The 25,234-nt window shown below is 45.2% G+C and overlaps 1 protein-coding gene across 1 annotated transcript; it reads left to right on the top strand.

Moving 5' to 3' along the window:
- Positions 1–10,747: 10,747 nt before the first annotated feature.
- LOC144153535 (uncharacterized) lies at positions 10,748–16,088 on the top strand. Its single transcript, XM_077685162.1, has 2 exons — positions 10,748–12,045; positions 16,078–16,088. The coding sequence occupies exons 1-2, from the start codon at positions 10,752–10,754 to the stop codon at positions 16,086–16,088; spliced, it is 1,305 nt and encodes a 434-aa protein (XP_077541288.1). The 5' UTR covers positions 10,748–10,751.
- Positions 16,089–25,234: the final 9,146 nt, after the last annotated feature.

Consider the following 25,234-nt stretch of genomic DNA (forward strand, 5'->3'; position numbering starts at 1 on the left):
TCACCTCGAACAGCACAACTTCATTCACCCTTCCCAACATGGTTTTCGTAGAGGCCTGTCGTGTGAAACGCAACTTGCTGCCTTCATTCATGACTTGCACACAAATCTTGACCGAAATATCCAAACTGACGCCATATTTCTTGACTTTGAAAAGGCTTTTGATAAAGTTCCTCACTACCGCCTTATGACCAAACTTTCTTTGCTTACCCTCGACCCATTTGTCTGGTCTTGGATTAATAACTTTCTCACTGACAGAAAACAGTTCGTCGTCATAAATACTCCTTCTTCTTCACTTTTCTTCGTTTTTGTTGCTCTCTCACTGGCAGACAAGTGCTCACAGCGCGGTAATTTTTTGCCTCTTTCCTTTGAAAACCTTTTTTGTGCCCACATAAGAACTCACTCGAACTGTTCGAAAGGAGGATATAAAAACGTGCAGCCCTATAGAGGCATATCTACTCCCCAAGCAGCTAGCTGAGGGGGCGCCCTTTCCTGTATTTTGCCCGAGAGCTACTGCCCAGAATGGCGGACCGGCGCCCCGCGCATGCGCAGATGGCTACTGGAGAAAGGTCCATCAAAGAATTAGTTGCAGGACTTGTATTAAACCACTAATAAGTGACACGAAATGGCCCATGTGAAATTTCCAAGAACGAGAAGGTCGGTGCTACCACTTTCCCTATTACGGGACCACTTAGAAACAAACGCATGGCCCGTCTTCCAAGAACTTTGTTGGGCTATGTCCCTGTCTCACTTTTCTGTCTTGGGTTGAACTCGTATCTATAATCTTGTCCGAACACGTCACCCTACTTGCCCACTCTGGCTTGCATTCTTTGTTGAGCTGTGCTAGATGTACGGCCGAAAGTACAAAAAAAAAACTAACTAAACCTGTGCCTCACTTCTCTCTTTCGAGTAAAAAAAAGCAACACGTGGACATTCATTTTGTGCACCTGTGACGAACTTTCTTAAGTGACAAACTGGACTATGGCGAATGATCCTATGTGACCAAACGGCCTATTACGAAACGGCGTATGACAAATGATCCTATCTAACCAAACGGCCTATGATGAAACGCCATGTGACGAACGGGCCGTATCCCCTACAAGCCACCCGACGAATATCACGTCAGAGGGATGCAAGACATCTTCATGGTTGTGCAACATCCCCAGGACAAAGGGGTGTCCGACCCCAGGCGGATTGCCACAGCAGCGGCAACCTAGCGCTCACTTGCGCAGGAGAGGAGCGGGTCTCTCTTGCGTGTACGTGTGTGTGTTTTTGCGTGCGGGCGCTGCTATCTGGGCCATGAGTTGTGTGATTGGTGCGTCCTGACGTCAGCCGAGAAAAAGGGTGAAGGGAACAGACCCAACACGCGTATTTAATCTCTCGCGCGCAGGAGTGCAGTGCCCGTTCTCTGATTCCAAGATGTAGATACTTGTATAGAAAGTCTTCTTCTTCGTCAACTTGGCCATCATGACTGCCCCGGCACTACACCAGCCTCGGCCCACATCGACCACGCTAACCTGGCTTGCAACAGTGGAGTCAGCGGTGCAATTCACAACAGTGGATGGCAGCTCGGCGGGATCGGCCAGCGTCCCACCTTGGTGGGGTGAGTGCCTGAAGTTTACCTCTCGTATTGTCAGACCTTGCTAGCGCAGCGTCGTGCGTTCGTGGTTTAGACTTTTGTCACTGGTTTCTACTTCGTTGTAGCGAGTAGGCGAAACTATTCGGGGTGCAGTATCACGATGAACAAGTTCAGAGTGCGAGACCTCCTGGAAATTTGCGAAGAGTTGGGTCTTTCTGTTGGCCCCACGAGACGAAAAAGGCGAAAAACAGATCCTCAAGCTACTGGAGGCAGATGAAGTGAGCGTCGAGGAAGCCGACGAGGCTCATGAAGATATTATAGAGAGAACAGAACGGGTATTAGCGAAGAAGCTACGGGAGCTAGAGCGCAAACAAAGTGAGCACGAGCACTCCCTGAGGAAGGAGAGTCTGCGCGCGTGGCGCGGAGCAGCCACTGAACGAGAACAGCGTATTCAGTATGAACGCGAATTGGCAGTTCTGAATGCAGAAATAGAGCAGCTGACAGACACGATCAACAGGAACGCATTGCTTGCTAGATACGGCGACGGGGTCTTTAACAACAAGGAGGACAGTGCGAGTTTAATGGTGGAACCTTCGCATGAAAGCGTGCGATATGCAGTTTTCGTTCCACTTCCACACAAACCCGCTGAACTAGTTGAAGAAGGCAACCAGCCGCGTTCTAGCGAATCCGATTGCAGTCCCTTGATGAGCTCTAAGGCATGGTTACTCTCCGAGTTTACAGAGTTTGCGCTATTTGAAGAGCTGCCCATGCAACAGGCAGTACGCGCAATGTCTGAACCCGTAGCCGCTTGGGAAAGTAGTGAGCCGACCGTCTCGGCAGGTCGCGAAGCGTGAGCTGAACCGGTAGCTGCGCAGGATAGTAGCGAGCCGATTGCGTCGGCAGATCGCGATGCCCCAGCTGTATGCGTGCCGCTCGAGATAGAAGCGGTCTGATCGCGTTGGTAGATCGCGAAGAGCGGGCTGAGCCCGTAGTCGCTCAGATTAGAAGCAACATTGCCGCGTCGGCAGATCATGAAAGGCGAGCTAACTTCGTAGCCGCGTCGTAAAGTAGCGAGTCGGCCGCGTCGGCAGATCGCGAAGCGCAAGCTATCTTTGTAGCCGCGACGGAAAGTAGCGAGTCAACTGCGTGGGCAGATCTTGAAGCGCGACCTATGTCCGCAGGCGCGCAGCGTTACAGCGTTTCAGCGTTAAAAGCAGAACTTAACGTTCCTACACTTCAATCTCGCCGCAAAATAGCTCGACTGTGTCTTTACCACAAATTCTTCCACCCGCAACAACTTAGAAATCAGTACATCCAACTTGCCCACCGTATTTCCCGTACTAGTCACACCAATGCAGTCTATCCGGAACGTGCCCATACTAATACATTTCAACAATCATTTTTCATACGCACATCCCGAGACTGGAATGGCCTACCTGCTGCAGTTGCTACAATCATTGACCAATCTCGTTTCAAGCACGCCATTGAAGAAGTGCCGCCATAATTAGTGTGCCCATTCTGTTGCTGTTCTGTTTTATATATCCTCCTTCTGTTTTATATCCTCCTTCTGTTCTGTTTTATATCCTCCTTTCGAACAGTTCGAGTGAGTTCTTATGTGGACACAAAAAAGGTTTTCAAAGGAAAGAGGCAAAAAATTACCGCGCTGTGAGCACTTTTCTGCCAGTGAGAGAGCAACAAAAACGAAAAAAAGTGAAGAAGAAGGAGTATTTATGACGACGAACTGTTTTCTGTCAGTGAGAAAGTTATTAATCCAAGACCAGACAAATGGGTCGAGGGTAAGCAAAGAAAGTTTGGTCATAAGGCGGTGGTGAGGAACTTTATCAAAAGCCTTTTCAAAGTCAAGAAATATGGCGTCAGTTTGGATATTTCGGTCAAGATTTGTGTGCAAGTCATGAATGAAGGCAGCAAGTTGCGTTTCACACGACAGGCCTCTACGAAAACCATGTTGGGAAGGGTGAATGAAGTTGTGCTGTTCGAGGTGATTAATGATGTTGGTAAATAAAATGTGCTCCATAATTTTGGATGGGACACTTGTAAGCGATATGGGCCGGTAGTTATATGGGGATGATTTGTTGCCATTTTTGAACAATGGAGTGATTTTACCGAGTTTCCAATCGCTCGGCACCTGTCCCTGTGAAAGGCATTGTGAGAAGAGCAGCTGAAATGCTGCGCTAATTATCAATTGTGTATTCTTTAATATTTTGCTGTTTATGTTATCAATTCCACTTGCAGATGAAAGTTTTATTTTGCTAATTACGTTACTTATTCCATTTGTAGAAATTTCAATAGGTGACATTGGCTCGCTTATGATAGATTCAGGGGTCTCTCCGAAGTTCGCACAAAAGTTATGTTCATGCGTGAAAACAGAACAAAAGGCATGGTTTAAGGCATAGGCCGAATCTACGTCACTGAGCGGTTTGTCATTTGTACCGAATAAGGTTATCGGCAAGATGTTTTTTGGGTTTATTCTTTGCCAGAATTTCCTAGGGTTATTTTTGAGCATGTCTGGTAGTGTTGTTCGAAAAAAATCGTGTTTCGCGTTTTGAATGCTAATCGAGAGACATTTTACGGACTCGGAATATTCTTTCCATAAGGAAGGTTGGTTCTGTTTTTCGCGTTCACTGAAACTACTGTTTACTGAACTGTTTCAGTAGTTTCAGTAGTTTACTAAAACTACTGAAGTAGTTTCAATAAACTACTTATGTACTTTATTGCTAGTTTCCTGTTTTTGCTACAATTTCCGTAAACTTTTTGTCCCATTAAGCGCAATTTTTGAGGCGAACATGTGCGCTAGCAGTCTCTTTTTCTTATATTAATTTGATAACTCGCGTGGGGGCGTAAACAAAAAAAAAGCACTTTCCAGCCACCTCATTCCATAGAGGTGATTTCCTGTACAAGCTGGTTCAACTTTTCAAGCGTTGTAGTCACGCGCCAGGGGCATCTTCTAGTGGTAACAAGGGTCGAGCGACAGGCTTGTACCGGTTTTCTCAATAGGTGCCCGGAACCACCAAGGCACACGAATGCACATGGTGAATTCCACAGCTACGCTGGACACTCTACTCGGTAACCGCCTGTGGTAGGACTTGCCGCCAGACTATTCCACCCTTCGGCAATGCGGTGTTGTAGAAGGCCGGGGCCCCACCAGATTGACAAATGTCAGAAGCTCCTTGCAAGGGTAATGGCAGCTTTCCAGGCGTGAGTTATCCTTTCAAAGGTCCGCACTCGACCAGGGGCACCTGTACCCATTAATGAAACCAGTGGATGCCCAGCGGTGCGTGGATTCGAACCCAGTACTTCCCTCATACGAGGCGAGTGCTGTACCTCTGAGCCATCGCTGATGAGGCATAGCCACATTACGTTTCTGCAGTGCCTTGCAGAAAATTTGTGTCGACGTAATTCAGCAACACACTGACCGCCAGGCTCATAGATTAACTGCAGACGGTTTTGGCACCAGTGCTTAAGGCAGTTACAGACTGCCTCCGGATCGAGTTTAAAAGGCAAAACCAAAGTGCAGAGGCCCGATGAAAACAAGGTAAAGTGAGGCCGTATCTTCATAAGCCGTCGCACAACATAAAGAAAATTGTTTCGCGGCACGGTGTTCGAGTACTGTTTTCTGCGCCATGAAAGCTTTCCAGGCTGTGCACGCACATTGAAAACGCCAATACTGGGAGAGCTGGCAAAGTTGACGGCGGAGGTGGGGGTCCTATACAAAAATTACACTGGTGTGTACATAAACATAAGAAGCACCAACTTCATAGTCTGAAGGCCCGGCATGAATACATTGTACTACATTACATAAGCATCTTTAACTCTCACCGCGGCTTCATGGCTGTAAACAAGAGGTGTGCTTGAGAAGCAGCGGCTTTACAGCCGGAGGGCCTCACATGAATCCATTCCAGCGTACTACATAAGTCTGCAATTCTTGCCGTAGCCTTCTAGTCAGAAGCAACAGCCGAGCTCTGCACAGGAGCAACATTAGCACATCGAAGGACTGACATCAAACCATAGCAACCTGCTGGGCAATTGGCTCCTATTCTTACTGCAACTGCACAGCCAGAATCGTTTTGAAAAGGAGCGACATGAAGCGCTAAGGTCCTGAACTATTCTGATATGCCACATCATTTTCTATTCTTACCACAGCTGCATAATGAGATGCAACTGTGCGTGCTTGAAAATCAGTGACATAGCCCTCTGAAGCCCCTCCAACTCGTCATAGTTGCTAGAACAATAATAACTTCCAATTGTGTGGAAGGGGTCTTGAATCTAAACAAACTAAAGATTTATGGGAAGTCTCTCATACAATTTTCCCACTTGATAGAATAACGGCTCTATCATTGCAAGGGGACGCTAGACACCTGACTGTTTGCCAATACACTTTGTAAACTCCTTTGGAAAAATTTATACTCTACTGTTAAACCGCACAAGCACCAAAATGTAATCATGAAACTTCTGCCATCACTATGAAACACAATTTCAAAAAACACATTTTTATTGCTCACGACGGCCATTCTACAAACTCTGAAGAAAAATAACGGAAAGATAAATGGCTAGGTTCATTCCTCAGAGATGTACTGCACAATTCCAAAGTAACTTAAATGGCTGACAATTCAGACAGAATTCAACACTGCAAAACAAAATAACAGCAATTTGAGATCAGTACACCCTTACTCGGCCCCTTTGATGCCACCCTTATTAGCAACGGGAACAATGAACCAGCAGCGTAGCAGGCATAATAAAACACTACGTGTATGTGGATTTTTAAAATCAATTTACAAAAAACACGTGAAGTAATTCCGCGGGGCCACATACGTTCAGCTGTCTCCAATGACGGGGTCGAAATCCAGCAATGTCTTTGGTACCTTTCTCATAACTTGTAAGGAATACTACTGTAGTGTCCTATGTAGTGGCGCTGTCGTCCCATACTCCGGACGGACTTCTCCTCTCCCAAACTGACCAACACCTAGCATTTGCAACCTTTCACGCTCACATTTTAAGCCACAGAAGCGCAGGAAGCCTTCTTCTCTCCAGGGACACGGCGCTTAAAAACCCTGGTTGCTGGTCTTTTTCTTTTCGATAACCTTTCGTGCCCGCGAAGCAACAACGCTGTTTGCGGCTATTTTAGCCCACGAAGCAGGAAGTGACCGTTACAGTACGTAATCACCAAGGGGGCCGATGGCGTTCAATGACGCGCTTCCGCGCCCGATTGGCTCGTCACAACTGGAAGTGCAGGTTAAGTGTCCTCCTGGCAGACTGACGTGCGCACAGAAAGGCCCTTGTCCTCTGCCCGCTTGCAGCGGTCCTTTTTATAGGTCTTGCTGGGAAGAGGAGGCGAGCTCCTCTCGGTCCATGTCTCTTCTTCGCGCTATCATTTGTTTAATTCAGTGCCCTGTTTTAACTGGGTACCTTGATGCCAAGTCTTCCCAAACGACCTCATAACAAAACTCTCCATTTTCACTCCCCAGTGGCGGTCGATCACGTACACCCGGCGGCAAAAAAATCCGGGGAACGCGAGCGCGTGGCAAAATGCATCCCCGTGCCCACAGTTTCTTGCTAAGATACTCTATAGCCGCGTTTACATGAATGCGACAAGTGGCGCATCGCATCGCATCGCATCAATTTTCTAGCGCATCGCATCCATGTAAACGGGGCTAATGCGCTAGGAAAGCGCGTCGCATTAATGCGCCAGACAGGGGTGGATTGAGATGCGTAAGTCGACTTTCGAAGTGCATGTAAACGCGAGCGCATCGCATTAGGAATTATGTCGACAAGAAAAGAAAGCCCTGCAAACGCAGCTTTGCATTTAAAAACGTCTAAAGCGAGTGTAAGACGCCAGAAAATGGGAGTCGTGAAAAGAAAAAAAAAACAAGAAGAAGCCGTGCCGGAAGCTTTGGAAGCGCCAGAAACGCTGCTTTAAATTAGATGTGCGACACCGTATGGCGCCACCATCACACGAGGGGTAATGGGGTACATGTAAACGCTAGCGCATCGCATTACTCGTGATGCGCTAGGAAATGTGACGCGCTGCTATCGCATTCTGTCGCATTCATGTAAACGCGGCTTATGGCCTTGCCATCTGACGCTGCAGTCCTGGTGTCGAGACACCGCTCTCCGCGTGCCTGTCCCACCTCGCTCGTTATGCTGTCTTTTTCTTCATTTCAAGCGGCACAGCTGATCGCGTTCCGCGTTTGGCGATAGTGCCTCGCTCGTACGCGCTTCGGCTGCGAAAGGTGAGGGTGAAGTGTGCCTTTCTGGCTCTGTCCCAATACGACAGATCTTGCCCGTCTCGGTGGCGAACTCGTGCCACATCTTTCCCGTCACGGGTTTGTACTTTTTGCCTGAAACATGCAGCAGGTTGGTAACTTAAAATGAGCACACCAAGGCAGGAAGGAGTAGAGGTGAGAAATAGTTTACCTCAATAAAGTGTAATGAAAGGCCATCGTTCACACGTAGGGAAGCAGCTACTGATGGGGAAAAAACGCGAAAAGAAATCGACGCGGCCCTTGCTTTGACAAAAAAGAACCAAGGTAACTATGTTTCCATACGCATTCAGTTGGTTGCCACAGACACAGACCAAAAGTTCCCTTTTAGACTGTCCAACGAATGATATCGCCTTTAAAACTAAGATGTTGAAATTTCGTTGCAATACGTCTTTTGTCAGAGCAAGACATATAGAAGCACAGCCAGCTTCACCCTCTCCGTCCGTCACCGAAGCGTATGCCAGCGAGATGCGTTGAGCACAAGAAGTGGCCCCCAGCGCCACGCGCTCAATACTATCAGCTTTGTCTCTTGAAGCCAGTGAGTTTCTTAGTACGTATTGGGACAGGGCAACTGGACGGGTGGCGCCACCACTCGGCGCTCTCCTCGTTAGTGGAATGAGCCTGTGCATTGGACTACGCAGCCTTCCGGTTTTTTGTCGTGTCGGCTTTGTTTCTTTCAATGTTTAGGGATTTTGTGAGCGGATATGTGTGGTCAAACGAAGTCTATACAGATGTAGTGTGTTCATAGATCCACTAAGTGCTACGTAAACTTGTGACTCTTGTAAGGTTGTGTATGGGCTACACTAACATGAGCGCTTTTTGCAGTCGTCTACTCTTGGCTCCACCCGATCTGAGTGCGAATATAAATATTAGTAACAATATTCATTTCCTTTAAATGCACTAGCGCCTATGAAACCTTGTTGGACGCTTCAAAGGTTGGCTGTACGGGCTGCATTGACATGAGCGCTTTTTTCAGCGCTCTCCGTCTGGCTCCGCCAGGTCTGAGTAGGAATATTACTATTAGTATTAGTAGTATTCATTTGTGCCACTTCAAATTATCTTCACTGGTTTCAATGACTACGGTTTCCACACCAGTCCTAACGGAGGGATACCTCGATACGTGCGCTTTGCAAAGAAAGGCACTTATGCGCGAGTTCGACTACCGTATTGCCGTGGAAACGTCGCAGCAGTTTGCACTTTGTGTAACAGTGAGCTTTTATCCTTCGGTTTGTGGTGAGTGACCGCACGGGAGCCGGAGTGACCGCACGGGAGTGGACTCATCTCCCGTGAAGGATTCGTGCTGAAGTCAGCTGTCGGCTGACTAATGACGTCCAAAGAAGTTCTCATGTGTCGGTCATGTAGAAGAACGGCTGGGGAGAGACTGGTGGTGCTTTGAGGGGTGGCTCTGTGTACTCCCAAGTACTCAGTCACAGTTTCTGTCACTGGACGCTGCTCCAGCAGAGCCAGTTGAATGTATCACTTCAGTACATGATGAAATCTCTCAACGAGACCATTTACCTGTGGGTGGTACGCGGAAGAAAAGATGTAGATGTGGTTGATTCCAGGGTCTTCAAGGAAGGACTCAATTCCCTTGATGTGAAGTCGACCGTGGTCAGACACTATTTAGGTAGGGTAACCCTCACGTGCGAAGAGTGATAGAAGCAACTTCGTCACCGGGTGAGTGGGAACGTCAGTGCGAAAAGCCACTTCTGGCCGTTTTGAAAAATGAGGAACTACTGTAATGGAAAATCCGCAGTCTGCAGGTACACGCTCAAAAGGAGCAACAATGTCAATAGCTATCTTGTCCCAAGATTTGTCAGGACGAGGAATTGGCTTAAGTGGTGTGGGCGAGATCTTGGCACTTTTGTCTGCGTGCTGACAAATGAAACAACTGCGGATAGTAGCTTCATCATGTTTGCCTAACACTGGCCATCACACTTCTCTCGTAGGCGTTGTTTCGTTTTCACGATACGAGGGAGGATGTTGTGAGACAGCTGGGCAAAAGTCGCTGTGAGCTTTGCAGGAGCCACGATGCGCTTAGTACGGAAGAGCATGCCATCAAAAACTGTCAACTCCTTTCGGACTTCATAGTATTAAGTCGGCTTAGGAGCCCCATTCTTGCGGTCCGGCCACGATGTCTGCACGTAACGGGAAACTTCCCGAAGAGTGTTATCCTCCACTGTCGCAAGTCTCAGTTCATGTTCATATACAGACGTCGCCAGAGACACTATTTCTTCTCACTTGGGTGGTTTCGTGGTGGGCGGTGACGACTTGTTTGAGTGCTGTGGATGCATTTCGGGCGTAGCATTTTGGGGCCTTGTGTCAACGTTTTACTTGGTTTGTGTCAATGTTGGGCCATAGTAAGGCAGCGTAATTCTATACCCGCAATCTGGAGACCGAAAGCTTGTACGGCGTCAATACCCAGAAGTGATGTTCCACCCTGGGTAATGTGGAAGGTCACTACAGCTGTTTCTGATTTGTGCACAGTGAGGGCACGGAACTGTCCACGCACAGGAGGTTTTCGACATGAAAAATCCAGCAATGTTAGTTGTGATGTTTTCAGCTCAACTTGGTCTCTGAACACGTTTTGAAAGCTTTGTTCTCCCATTTTTGATACAGCTGAGCCAGTGTCCACTAAAAATGTTATTATCCGCGAGGGTGATACTAGAGAAACAGGTTGAACCCCGCCATCAAAGTAGACACCCGTACGCTTATTTGTCAGTGTGAGCAGTAAGAATGTTCATAAAACTCTCAGCGTCTTCCTCTGGAACAATTTCACGATTTGGGCCGGGCGTCTTCCATTCCCGCGACGCATACTTCGGCAGTACTGTGGAAAGTGACCTCGAGACGGCCACATGTGAAGCAGGTTCAACATGTGAAGCAGGTTCAGCTACGTGATGCGGCTGTCTAACACTCTGCGATTGTTTGCGCAGGCGTCGCCTTTGGTGTGCCTTTGGATCAGCGTTGCATCATTTCAACCCCTGGATTCCGATGCAACTACAGTGCCGCTTCGCCTTCAAGAAGACTACCAGTTTGTGCTTCCCGCGCAACCGCACTGGAATTTGGCCCCGGCTTTTCTGGTGGCCACATCGAGCACGGCATCAACGATGGACGCCGATAAAAACGAACGATGGATACCGGACCCCTTCAGTGGGCGTGGGAGCAGCTACGTGATGCGGCTGTCTAACACTCTGCGATTGTTTGCACAGGTTAGTACGTGTACTCCTTTGTACTCTCGCAAGTCTAATAACCTGTACTTATTGCTGTTCCCACGCCCGGGAGTGTTGTTGTCGGAATTGTGTGAGTGCTATTCTGTTATTCGTCAGTTAATTTTGCTTTCAGGGGATGTTGAGCTTAATCCTGGCCCTTCTACGCGGACGAAGGATTCCAACACTGCGACTGATACTGAGCAAAAAACACTTAATGACATGTTTAGTATGTTACAGAGTGTGAATGACCGCACTGCGAACATTGAGAAAAGTCAGTCAGAACTACTTAATTCTGTAAACGAAGTTATAAAAGGCCAAGAAGCTATCCGGAACACCATCAAAGACATAGACAAACGACTAACGGCAGTAGAAGCTAAAACATCAGCAAGTGACGCCGCGCAGCAAGAATTAGTCGAATTAAGGCAACTCGCCGACAGACTTAGCACTGAAAATACAAAAATTCAGGAGTGCCAAGCTGAAATGGAGGACAGAATGCGACGGGACAACCTGTTGTTTTATGGAGTAGCTGATGAACCTTTAGAAACTTGGGACCAGGCCGAAAATAAGATACTAGAAGTCATGTCTGCTTCATTTGACTTCACGGTTTCGAAACAGTCTACTGAACGTGCGCACAGGCTGGGTCTTTTTTCCGACGAAAAATGCAGACCGCTCGTTGTTAAATTTTCTTCTTTTAAATTGAAACAACAAGTTCTGAATTCTTCGGCTAAATTAAAAGACAAGGGTGTCACGGTCAGCGAGGACTATTCTGTAACAACACGGCAGGCACGGAAAAAACTTGTAGAATTTGGAAAAACGCAGAATTCCACCTACAAACTTCGCTACAACAAATTGTACGTTAACGACAAGTGCTACTGCTACAACCATGTCGATGGGACCGTGTTTGAGCAGGATGGCTTTCCTATGCAGCCACCTAGTTCTCGCCAATCAGATAGCGCACACACGACCCAGGCAGCACAGGACTGTTCGGCCTAAAACAGGCCGGTGTACTTTGGCCGGTGATTTTCTGTCCGGCCGTTTTCCGGCAGCCATGTTCGGCCCATGTCCAAATGTGGGCCTTTTGGCCGTATACGGCCGTACTCCCATGGCTGTCCAACGGCCAGTGTCCGTCGGCCAGTCGACCGGCTTACGGTCATGCGGCCAGGTTCCAGCCGTAGGGCTCCGGCCATTCTAAAGCCACCCGTGTACGGCCGAAGTACGGCAGCCGGAGGACAGCCGAGATGCGGTCGTCGGACTCCAGCCGGACTACAGCTACCGGAAATACGGCCGTGCTACGGGCATTGGAGTTCAGCCACAGTACGTTAACTGAGGCCCGTCACTGCATGTCGCGCAAGCACATGACTCATTCGCGCAGTGCAGAAGCAGCACAAACCCATCATTTTGGGTCCAATGCAGCCACATCAAAGTGAGCTCGCGCGAAACCACCAGCCGTCAAGCTTTCAGCGCAGCCTTGCTTAATTACCAGCCTCAGTTGACAGCAAAATTCATTTATTAAACAGTGCTCACAAATTGTCGTTCCTTTCATTGCTGTGCCTCTTTTACTGCCGAACACAGAAAATATTCAGTTCTTTGTAGAGCTTGAATAGATGTATTGTCCAGGTCCTCATATCCTCTGTGGGGCGGCTTACCTGTAATAAACGGCGAAAGAGGAGGGGGGGGGGGGGCGGCGGAGGGCGCATACTTTAGTGGGTTGAATTTCAGAGAGATAAATTGCGCCGCTTTTAACCAATTTTTTTAAGGCAATATTCCGGAACACTTTCATTATATGACTACATAAATTATTTTTATAACAGTTGCTTGACCAATTTTGATGTGTATAAAACCGGCGTGAATGCCTTTACGAAGCGTTTTGGTTCTCAACAAAACACTCAGGAGCATTTAATATAACTCCTTCACAAAAAAGTATGTCCAGTTTTTACCCACTTTTCTTGCAAAGACATTTTCTAGTCGATCAACTTTTCTGATGACCTTGCTCAGGGCTGATCCTAAGAAGGAGCGAACAGGTACTTTTATTTTCAATCTATTTTAATGTTGTTTTCATGAGTATACGTGCACACCACGTAATAGTCCAAAAGAACTTAATTTTCTTCTAATATCATTCTACGTTCAAAAAATTCTAGACGCGTTGCGAATGGCGCCCTGCTTCAGGTGGCTGCAGTTGTATCCCTCTATGTTCACGCAAGGAAAGGCGTAAAATTAGTTACATAATTTGTTTCAAACCAATAACATAGCAATGGTAGCATGCATACAGGAAACCTTGCATAATGCAACGAATAGGGCAATAAATATTTTATTGGTCAAGGTTGAATGCGTAGGGTTCCCAACCCGTCGGAGGCAAACTTGCGCCTCTGGAAGTTTATTTGTTTGTTTATTTATTTATTTATTTATTTATTTATTTATTTATTTATTTATTGTTTTATTTATTTATTTGTTTATTTGATGCTGCTTGCCTTGGATGCATTACAGAAGGGAGATACATAACACTAAGCATTAAATATGAGACAAAATAACAAAATAATTCTACAAAGCGCGCTGGAAATCTTCAATATAAACAGTTAATGCAATCATACGTGGAAGATAATTACACTGCAGTATTGATGTAAAATAAAATGAATCGCGCAAGGCGTCACCTTTAAAGGAAAGTTAATAATTTGCTTTAAGCTAGCGGTCCCACTTTGCGATATGTAGAATGGCGCTTGGACATACTTCTCCCCTTCTACTCCAGTTTTCGAATGATAGATATTACGTAAAAAGTTCAACCTGTGGTTTCGTCTGTGATCTTTCACGTCCTGCCATTTCAGTTTACTTTTACTTTCTCTCATGCTAAGTTGCGTGCCAATTACCTAATACTAATCGCACTGACATATTCTGTATGTTTTCGAGCGTATCAACCAGCTCTTTGGTGTAGGGATCCACGAAAACACATGCGTACTCCAAGATTGAGCGCACATGAATGAAATACGGTTGTTCTTTTCAGTTAGATGGAGGTTCGCTGAAATTTCGTCTCAGAAAGCCAAAAACATATGCAGCCGTAACTTTTATGGTGTGAACTTGTCTATTTAACCCCTAACCACTCCCTAAATAAACTCCTAGGTATTGATATTCCTCGGCCGTTGTCACAGCAGCATAATTTACGGTATACGTATTCAATTGGAATGAAGGTTTTCTTGTAAAGGTGTCGTTAACACACTGTTTAACATCCAAAAACTTTTCTGAATCAGCACACCAGGATGTTATTAAATTCGAATAAAGCTGCAGGTATACGGAATCACGTTCATTCGCTATAGTCCGGTAAACTACACAGTACTTTTGAACAAAGCTATAGGGCCAATAGTAATAATAATGCAAAAACCGATTCATTCAGTTCATAGGATGAAATTTACTACGCAGAAGGTGATATGGAACACCATCATTTGCTTTTTTGCTTTCCAAGAATATACAGTCAACCACTTTAAGCTTATCTATTGCAAGAGCCAAATCGTGCGTGAACTCAACAATCTGCGTTGAGCAAGAAAATCCTGACAAAATCCGTGTTTGCTAGGATGCTGGCGATTATGTTTAACCAAATTAGTCATATCTCAAGAGTAGCTAAGCTCACCTTCAAACATCGGAACTAAATTACCAGCTAGGCTTCGTCAGTGACAAGGCTCTGTTGTTATCGCAAATTTAAAATATTTTTTTTTCTAAATAGGCAGTCGTAAAATCCCATGAAGTAACATAGTGCAGGGCATGAAGTTGATCATACCAATGCACGAGCGAGTCTCTTCTACGTTTATCACCAACAACATAGTGCAACATTGCTTGTCGCAGTTTAATTGTAAGCAGAATAACTTGCGCTTTTGCTCGCACTTGCCTTTCTTTGGTGGGGAGTCCTTGACATGGTGGCGGTTTAGCTGCTCGACGCCCTTGAAGGCCAGTTATTTTGGTGAACCATCTCCATCTCGGATCGGACATCTCTTCCGGGTCGATGTCTCCAATGCTCTCCATTTCTTGAGGGGGCGAATAGCCTCGAGCTGATGCGTCGACGAAGCCGGCGGCAGAGGCATGGTAGCGGCGATGACTGGCGAGGCTTAGCTCACCCGTCGGTGTGGCACAGTCTTCTTGTGGCAATAAATGACATTTCGGTGGCCTAAAAGGTTCCTTGCTAATATCCAGTGAGTCCTTGCACCGTGCCCGTTCACCGAGAACACTCATTACTGTTTGACAAACGATGTTCGTTCATTTAAAACGTAGAAACACGGAGCGGATGAAAAACGCGTCCCCGTCGCTCGGCTCCCTAACGGCTTTTTCTTCCCCCAGGAAAAAACCGGTCGGTTTCCTTCCAAACATGTCTGTGCATGAATGCTCGGCGCCCAGGCGCGTGCCGTTGTTCGGCTGTATGCCGTTTGCCGAAAAAATGACGTATAACCAGATACCTTACGTAGGCCGGTCTCCTCTTGAACACCGGTTGCCAAATATTCTGGGGCCATTCGCTTGCCGTAATTCGGCCGAGGACAGCTAACCGAATGAAAAACGCATATTCTGGGGCCGTACGTCGGCCGGTATCCTTCATAACACTGGTTGCCGGATATTCTACCGCCGGACGCGCGGTTCACTGTTGAAACAACGAATTCACGGCAGCCGCGCTCCGGCCGGTCTCCTTTCGAACACCAACTGCCGCAAGAATACGCATATTCTGTGGCCGGTCGCTTGCCGTGCTTCGGCCGATTACCGCTTCCCGAAGAAAAAACGGATGCCCTAAGGCCGTACTTCGGCCGTTCTCTTTCTCAACACCGGCAACCGTAAGAGAACTGAATATCTGGCAGCCGGTTAGCTGCCGTTATGCGGCCGGCCACGGGCGGACGGAAAAATACCGAATCGCTGGTTGCCGAATGTTGGCCGTTCAACGCATGATCAGTGGCTGCCAGAACCTGGATGCTGGCCGGACATGCCAGAAAGCGGCCATAGACGGGCCGGTCTTGGGGCACACTTTCTGTGCCGCCTGGGGATGCCCCAGCATTCAGATAGCGCAGGCGTGTCAAACTCGCCCGATGTTACGAAATAGGAATACGCGAGGGGTAGTGGTTTGCCGTCATCATCCAAGAGTTCATTGTCATTTCTTTTTACTAACATTAGAAGTGTTCTAGCAAAGAAGGAAGAATTGAGTTCGCTGATTGATTCGTGCGATGCTGACGTTATATTGTTGACGGAAACTTGGCTTTCCTCGAATGTTGCTAATCGTGAAGTCTTTGAGAGCAACAAGCATTTCAACATATATCGCCGTGACAGGGGTGAAAGATATGGTGGTGGTGTGTTAATTGCTGTTGCGGATTACTTGGTTTCCGCCCCTATATTTTCCGTTACGAATTTAGAACTGCTTTTTGTAGAAATTGACTTGGGTTTTAAAAGGCTTATCATGGGTGTTTGTTATCGCCCCCCGTCATGCGATGCCACGTTTGTCGATCAAATTCATGACGCTCTGAATAAGATCGTTGTTCGCTTCCCAAATGTGCCTATAATTCTAGTTGGTGATTTCAATTATCCGAATATCGAGTGGTCCGGTCAGAACCCTCGCCCCACACCTTTTTCAACCGGATGTAGCAATTTTCTGACTATGTGTGCAGATTTTAATTTGTCTCAGCTTGTGAACGAACCAACTAGAGTTACGTTAACAACAAGTAGTATTTTGGACCTGATATTAACCACCTTGCCTGACTTTTTTTCACCCATATCTTATCTGCCTGCTTTAAGCGATCATTCCGTTCTCCATTTCCTGGTAAACATGCCTGTCTTTCACCACCGCACGCATGCAAAACAAATAAGGGACTATAAGCGAGCCGACTTCGATAGTATTAATCGCGAACTTTCTATATTCCTGGACGATTACTTGCAAGGATTCCCGAATCGTACAGTCAACACAAATTGGATTTTATACAAGGAGAAGGTAGTCGCTCTTATCGAAAGGTTTATACCCGTCATAACTATCACATCTAGCAAGGAGAGCCCTTGGTTTAGTAAGCATCTAAAAAGACTCTCCAACAAGAAAAAGCGTTTGTTTCGTTCAGCCAAAGCCCAAAACTCAGACCTTCTATGGGATGCATATAAATTAGCAGCTGCTAATTACAGGACTGAATTAAAAAATGCGAAGAATTTATTTTTCACGGAAACTTTACCGTCCTTATTAATTAACAACCCAAAGCAATTTTGGAATATTGTAAACAAACGTGATATTTGTACTATAAACCTTAAGACCCCCGACGGTGTGACAATTCCTTCTAATGATTGTGCTGATTGTTTCAACACTGCATTTACTATGGACCACTCTACCGACTGTACAGCTACTTTTCCAGACAGTATGTGCTTCAATTTTTGTCCAATGGAACCCATAGCTTTCGACACACTAGGTATTACCCGTATAATAGAAAAACTTAAAATTTCTTCGTCATGTGGTGTTGACAATATAAACTCAAAGTTCCTTATCAACACGAAAAATTACAGTTCTATCGTTTTTACAGAACTTTTCACTCAGTCGCTTGAGACTAGTTGCATCCCTGATGATTGGAAAATTGGGAAAATTACACCGCTTTACAAATCTGGTGATCGATGTTCTCCTAGTAACTACAGGCCTGTGTCATTAACTAGTATTCCATGTAAAATAATGGAACATGTCATTTATAGCCACATTGTAAATTTTTTGGAGTCCAATTCATTTTTCAGCCCAGCGCAGCATGGTTTTAGAAAGAATATTAAGATCTTTATTTTTTCCAGAAGAAACTGGAAGGTCATCCGGGCTAAAAGCTGCTAAAAGACAGCTTGACAGTGGCCCGGAAACCCTCACTTGGCAGGGTTCAAGAAAGGAAAAAAAAAATCACTCATAACGAAAGCAATTGAAAGAGTACATCCTTCGTACGTAGTTCACAATAAGCTGAATTCGAAAAGTTATACAAGAATTATGGTTTCAAAATTCTCAATTCATACAAATTAACACAAAAAGACAGTTCTATACACAGGAAGACACGATACAACAGCAATAGCACATAAATACAAAACACCAGCAATGATTGAAACAGTGATGGAAACTACAAGTTTACGAAGTATTGCCGCAACTGTTTGCGGGAAAAGCAATGTGTATGACTATGTTCATTTAGAATGGTGGGAATGTTGAAGTGCAGAGCCTGATATTTATAATTAGTGCGGAACCGCGGCACTACCCATTGTTCTGTGCTGCGCGTGCGTGAATCGGCATCCCTTGCTGTAAGGGATGAGAGTGATATTAAAACGCTTTTTAGTGCGTTTGATGCAGAAACAAATGCACTTAAAATACGAAAACTGTACAAGTGGTTTACTTTGATAATGTTGTACTTTGGAAAAGCATTTTGTGTTGATGCCAAATACGGAATACTGGCGATATTTCGAATCATTCTCTTTTGCAACCTCAGAATTTTTATTTCATTTGTTTTATTTGTCGTAGCCCACACAAGACTACAGTAGTTAACATGCGATGCAAATAATGCGTTGTAAATTTGCAGTTTAACCTGTGCAGGAAGGAAATTCCGGCATCGCGATAATACTCCGGTGACTGAGGACAGTTTATTACAAAGGTTAACTACGTGTGTGTCCCAACCTAGGTGTGCAGAAAATGTAACGCCTAGAATCTTGTGTTCGTGTACTATGTCAATAACTTTATCCTCATAAATTATGTTACTTTGCGGGTTAAGTGCTTTATTTTTAGACCTGAAGATAACTACTTTGGTCTTATTGGAATTAATGCTAATTTGATTCGACTGCGACCAAACGGATAGCTTCCGAAGCACATCGTTACATTTTGCAATTAAATCGTTGACATCAGTACCGGAAATAAGTATAGTGCTGTCGTCTGCGTACATAATAAATTTTGCAGTTGTATCTATTTTTGTGATATCATTGATATACACGTTAAAGAGCAAGGGCCCCAAAATGCTTCCTTGCGGTACGCCTTTTGCAATAGAAAGAAACGGTGACTTGTGGATGTCTAGGTACACGCATTGCTGACGGTTGTGTAAGTATGAGTGTAGAAAGTCCGAAGCCTTTCCCCGAATACCACATGCAGATAATTTTTTTATTAAGATGTTATGGTCCAGGCAATCAAAAGCTCGACTGAAGTCAATAAAGAGACCTACAGTGTATAGTTTTTTTTCAATGTTATCTATTATGTGTTCTTTAAGTGTGAGTAGCGCGGTTTCCGTTGATCGACCACTACGAAAACCAAATTGTGCATCAGATAAAATATTTTTGTCAGAAAAGAAATTTTCCATGCGATGATAGATCACTTTCTCTAGGCCCTTAGAAAAAACTGGAAGAACAGATATTGGTCTGTAGTTCGACACTGTTGATTTATCCCCCCCTTTATGTATTACAGACACCCTTGCTTTCTTCATCTCAGCGGGAAATACACCTAATTCTATGGCTAGATTATAAATATGAACTAGTGCGGGAGCAATGTGTTCTATGACGTATTTAACTGGTTTGATCTGCGTGTCATTGATGTCCAAAGCTTTGCTATTGTTCAGGTTCATAAATGTTCGATAAATTTCACTTATATCGGTTGGATTAAGAAAAAGGCTTCCAATAACATTGTTTTGAACACATTCGGACTCTTCGGTAAACGGCCGAGCATGTGTCTGAATTGTGGTGTTGACAAAGTACGTGTTAAATTGATTAGCAATGTCACTACCGATTACCTCGCGACCATTTACCAGGATTTTGTCGGGTGTGAAATGATTTCGTCCCCGCCCCAAAACGCGGTTTATAGCTTTCCACGCAGTATCCGGGTGCCTGTTATCTATATCTGCGAACAGAGAATGATAATAAGCAGCTTTTGCTCGTCTTAGTTCTTTGTTGAGTAGATTACGCTGCTTCTTGAATTCCTGCAGCGTCGTCGGCAGTCTTGTTCGCAAGAATACGTGATGCAGCTTGTTTTTTCGTTTGATCATTTTCATATGAGCTCGCGTTACCCAAGGCTTTCTCATTTTCTTGGATTGCGTGAAGGTTGTGAACGGAAAGTGCCTATTGTAAATGGCGAGAAACGTTTTCATGAACTCAGAATAGGCGTCATTTGCCGAATTCATATCATATACAAATGACCAATCACAAGCGCTTATTTCGCATTTAAACGATTCTAAAGCCGTCGCAGACACAACCTGGGTCTTGATAGACTCAGAGTGATGCTTCTTGTTTTTTGTTTTGTTATCATATATCATAAAAACTGGACAATGATCACTTAGGCTTGATGCGATAGTACCGGCAGAAAAAACTACAGTTTCAACGTTTGTAATCAACAGGTCAAGGGCAGACGAACTGGTTGCTGTGACGCCTGTAGGTGTTTTGATTAGGTTTAGAAATCCAACTGAACTAAGCGTAGTGCAAAATTCGGTGACTGTTGCACTATCTTCTAAGACGTTTATATTGAAGTCACCGGCCCAAACAAGGCGGAAACCATTGTGGGACACATGGTCTAAGATACTTTCGAAGAAATGCAGAAATTGTGAGATATTGCCTTGTGGTGGCCGGTATACAGCAACCATGATGTCTTTGTCGTATTTGAGTGCCACTATCTCGTAGTCATTTGTGACTACTGAAAATTTCGAAACTAATTCACAGTGCATGTTTTCTTCTACGTAAATAGCGACTCCCCCTCCTCGCCGATCAGGACGGTTCATAAAGAAGTTATTGTAACCGGGAAGTTGAAGCATTTTACAACCATCACTATACCACGTCTCAGTAATCATGACAACATTATATCGGAAGGAAAACTGGCTTAAAAAATTGTAAATTTCTTCTTCTTTGTTAGTAGCGGAGCGTACATTAAAGTGTATCAAGGAATGTTGTTTTAAATTTTGATGTCCGAAACATTCTGGCAAAACGAACTGTCGGTAAGCCGACTGATCCATTATTACTGCGGTAAGGCGGTTTCGGATTGACTTTACTGTATTTTGGCAAGGTCACTTTCGTCGGCTATATGGATCATTGGTGAAGTTTCAGTTTTCTTTGCGTATATCTTGCCCTTGAACGACCACACTGATTTCCACTTGTGGTCGTGCTTTTTTTTGACAGCCATGCCAAGAAAACGCTTCAGGGTCGGACACAGATGTTCATTAACATAGATAGGCAATGTGCTTTCATATCCCAGGTCTTCGTTTGTCAACCTCATTTTTTTTGCCTTTTTCAGAGCGCATTCACGTTTATCGCGAGATCTGAATTGTACAACAATGTTCGTTTTGTCAGAATTCCGTGTTGGAACGCGGTGGTAGGCTACAATGTCACCCTGAGAAATGGGTTCATTGATGACCGTACCAAGCTTAGAGACAATCTCAACAACATTTTCGTTTTCTTGCTTTTCAACACCCTGGATCTCAAGATTGCAATTCCTAGAATATTGCTCGATTTGAAGGACTCTCTTCTGCAGATCAACTACCCTGTCTTCAAGAACTTGACATTTCGCCCCGAGGACATCATTTTCGCTCCTTAGTTTTTCATTCTTTGCAGCTTCAACTTCTAGCCGTTTCTTCAGGTCATCAATGTCAGCCTGGGAGTGTTCCAAGCTTTGAACAATCCCTTTTTGCTCATTTCGAAGGTCGCGTAATTCATTTCGCATCTCTCTCTCAAATGCCTCACGTGATGCCTTTATCTCAGCTCGAAGTTGCTGTTCAACTTCCGCCCGTATCTCCTCCTTCATTTTTGCTATGTCTTTAGTCATTTTTCACACAGCATAAGATTTCACAGAACACCAAACATAAGCGCTCTACAAGAAACTTGGCAGAAGCGACGACGTCAAAAACAGGAACATACAGCAACGCTTTGGCAGACACTAACCTGCACCGAAAATCGAGAGCGCTTAGTCCCAAGTTGCTGCTTGTCGTCGCCACTGCCAAGTGTGCTTGGCAGCGATGTCCCTATTCTTGTGAGACCCAGCTAGTCTGTTTCACTCATGATGTACACTCGGCGCTTGATCGTGGATGCTTTACAGACTGCATATTCCTAGATTTTTCTAAAGCGTTTGATTCGGTTCCGCATGATTTATTATTTATAAAACTTTCTAAACTAAACTTAGATCATAATATACTTGCGTGGTTGCGTTCGTTTTTGACTAACCGATATCAGTTCGTAAGTGTGAACAATACAGACTCGCACCCTTCTTCGGTTCATTTAGGTGTACCGCAGGGATCTGTCCTGGGGCCTCTTTTGTTTTTAATTTATATAAATGACCTTCCAATTAACATCAGCTCATCTGTCAGTCTTTTTACCGATGATTGTGTTATTTACAGAAAAATCACTAACAACAACGACGTCCAAATTCTGCAATCAGATATTGACAGTATTTCAGATTGGTGTGAATTATGGAAAATGAAACTTAATATTAAAAAGTGTAAAAGCATGCGCATTTCTAGAGTTAACACTACACCTCCTGAATACTCACTAAACAATGTTTGTCTTGAAATGGTGCCGTCGTACAAATATTTAGGTGTTATAGTGTCTTCTAACTTATCATGGAAACCACACATAGAATATGTTGTAAGTAATGCCAACCGTATGTTAGGATATATTCGTAGGAACTTTAATTCTTCACCTAGCTCTTTGAAACTAATTCTCTATAAAACGTTGGTCGTTCGAAATAGGAATACGCGGCTGCTGTTTGGCATCCTGGCATTGCATCGCTCACCGACGAATTGGAGGCGGTTCAAAATCGTTCATGTCCCTTCATACTTTCAAATTATCATCGCACGTCCAGCGTCACCACAATGAAAACGACTTTGTCTCTACCGTTACTCGAGCACCGCAGGCAAATATCGCGTTTGTGCCTATTCCACAAAATATATCATGGGAATTCAATTCTTAGAGAGAGACTACTAACGAATCCATCGTACATGTCAGCGCGCGTTGATCATCGATACAAAGTAGGCATTCCATCTTGTGATACAAAGTGTTTTCACGACTCATTTATTCCGAGCACATCTGTTACATGGAACCAACTGCCACATGCAGTTGCCGAAATGTTGGACGTCGCTGCTTTTAGGCGTGCACTTTCCAGACTGTTTGAGTGAAAATGTGTGTGCCGTATGTTTTTTACTTTCCCTGACTTGAGCAGTATTTACTTGTTTATTTAGCCTTCTCAGGTGAAGATCCGTTGTATTTGTATTGTCGCCAGCCAAATCTGTGCAATGTCGACTCTGTTGGAGTAAAGCTGTGTTATGAGTGTTTCCGCCAACTTGTGCAACGCATGCTTCCTTATAACTATCGCAGTGTCTGCACTGTTTGTGTAAAAAGCTGTTGTTATAATATTTTTACTTGCTGTATATTCTTCCAATAATTTTGTTATCCCCCACTCCCCTCTGTAATGCCCTTGGGCCCTGAGGGTATGTGAAGAAATAAATAAATAAATAAATAAATAAATAAATAAATAAACACAGGCATACAGTTGGCATTTTTGTGCGCCGCAATTTTCACACGCGGATGGGTATCACAATGTTTATTTTGTGATGGCTAGGCTGCGCTGAATAATTTTTGCTTTTGTTAAAGAGAGAGAGAGAAGATCTTCATTTAGGAAAAAATAGTTGTGGTTTACGAAAATGGGGTAAAGAGATGGTAGGGAGCTCAAAGGTGGAACCTGGGTCTCCAGATGCAGCAGCTCCTTCCCTTGCCATCTCAATCAGCTCGTGCTGCTACTGAGGAAACGAGCTCATCAAACCTGCCTCCTATGCTTCGAAGAAGTAGAATATTTTATGTTTCAGTTGTTCTCCCCGGGCCATCGAGCGAGTCTACCGGACAGGTCCTTGAGGTTAGCAAGCCAGCACAAGGCATGGTGGTCGCTAACGGCTTCGAAGGGCCTGCCGTAAAGGTATATACCCTTGAACGTGGATGGCTAGGTTCCTCGAAGAAGGGGGATGTTTCACCTATTATAACAGACTTCTAAGTTAATGGGTAATGTTCCCGCCGAACCCCTTAACGCACAGGAATTTTGAGATAACTGCACTGTAAACGGAAACAAGCCGGAAATGGAGTTTTAATCAAGTAATGTGCCCTGAAAAGTACTTATAGCAAAAAATGTACTCCCTAGGCATGGTCTAAAAATGTGGAAAAACCTCCGGTAGTACCGTTGCCCATCCGTGTAGAAAACGGGAGGATTTAGAACCTCTTAACACCATTTGGGAGATGGCGTTCGGTTCCTTGTATAGTACCACGTCCAAAATAAACTCCCCATCTGGGATAATCATCTCAAGCGGGCGGTCGCCATGTTAGTCTTCTGTTGTTTCCGTGTATCAGCACTTCAACCGTGGCCTAATGCTAATTAGAACGAGTAAGCAGGACGCGACGGCTGCATACAGCTACAAACCCCATACCGTACGTATACCCGTATAGATGCTTCAGCCAGCGCGATCACAGGCACACAGCGCGGCCGTGTTGTTTCAATGTGTTTATTTTGGCCATAGGTGTTGTCAAACTCTGCTGATAACAGAGACAGTTCTTGCCGTTGCAAACAATTGCAATGCTCATCTCCTTCGCTTGCTTGCGCATATATAGACGATTGAAATTCTCGTGCCAGCGCGCCAACGCACCCGACTGCAGCGACTCAACTTGCCCTGGCGGCACGACTTGCTGCCCGGATGTAAACAACCTCCTTGCTATCAACGCAGCGCGGCCGGTGGCTCGGTGCGGCCGGAGCTTCAAGCCTCGCCTTGGGCCATCGTTTTTTCTTATTTGAGAAGGACTAGTAGTGCCATTTGGTGGAAAGATTTTTATGTGCCCCTGTCACACGAGGAACGGCCGCTAACAGCATTTGGATACGGCGACAGCTGTGGACAGCTCGCTGGTAAGTGGTCTGTTATCAGTCGATGCGTTTGTCAAACGTTTGGATAGGGTTAACTGCGAAGTACCCGTGCCGCACACAGCACGTACACGCACAGGCAAAGAAAAAAGCGCACACTCGTTTTATTGTACTCGTTTGTGGCTTTTGGGGTATGCATTCGCATTCTTTTGTAGGCAGGTTTGTAACAGGGCATTCGAGATGAAATCGTTTGTCGCGCGCGGAGTCGTTTCAAAGCAACGTGACGGTTACTCAGGTAGCCGAATTGCCTCCCACAGCGGTGCATCGTCGGGCCCGGTCGGTGAATATTGTGGGACTCTGTCTCGGACTCTGT

Source organism: Haemaphysalis longicornis, unplaced genomic scaffold, assembly GCF_048455015.1.
Source record: "Haemaphysalis longicornis isolate Haplotype H1 unplaced genomic scaffold, Haemaphysalis longicornis Haplotype H1 scaffold_9, whole genome shotgun sequence".
Taxonomy (NCBI): Eukaryota; Metazoa; Arthropoda; class Arachnida; order Ixodida; family Ixodidae; genus Haemaphysalis; species Haemaphysalis longicornis.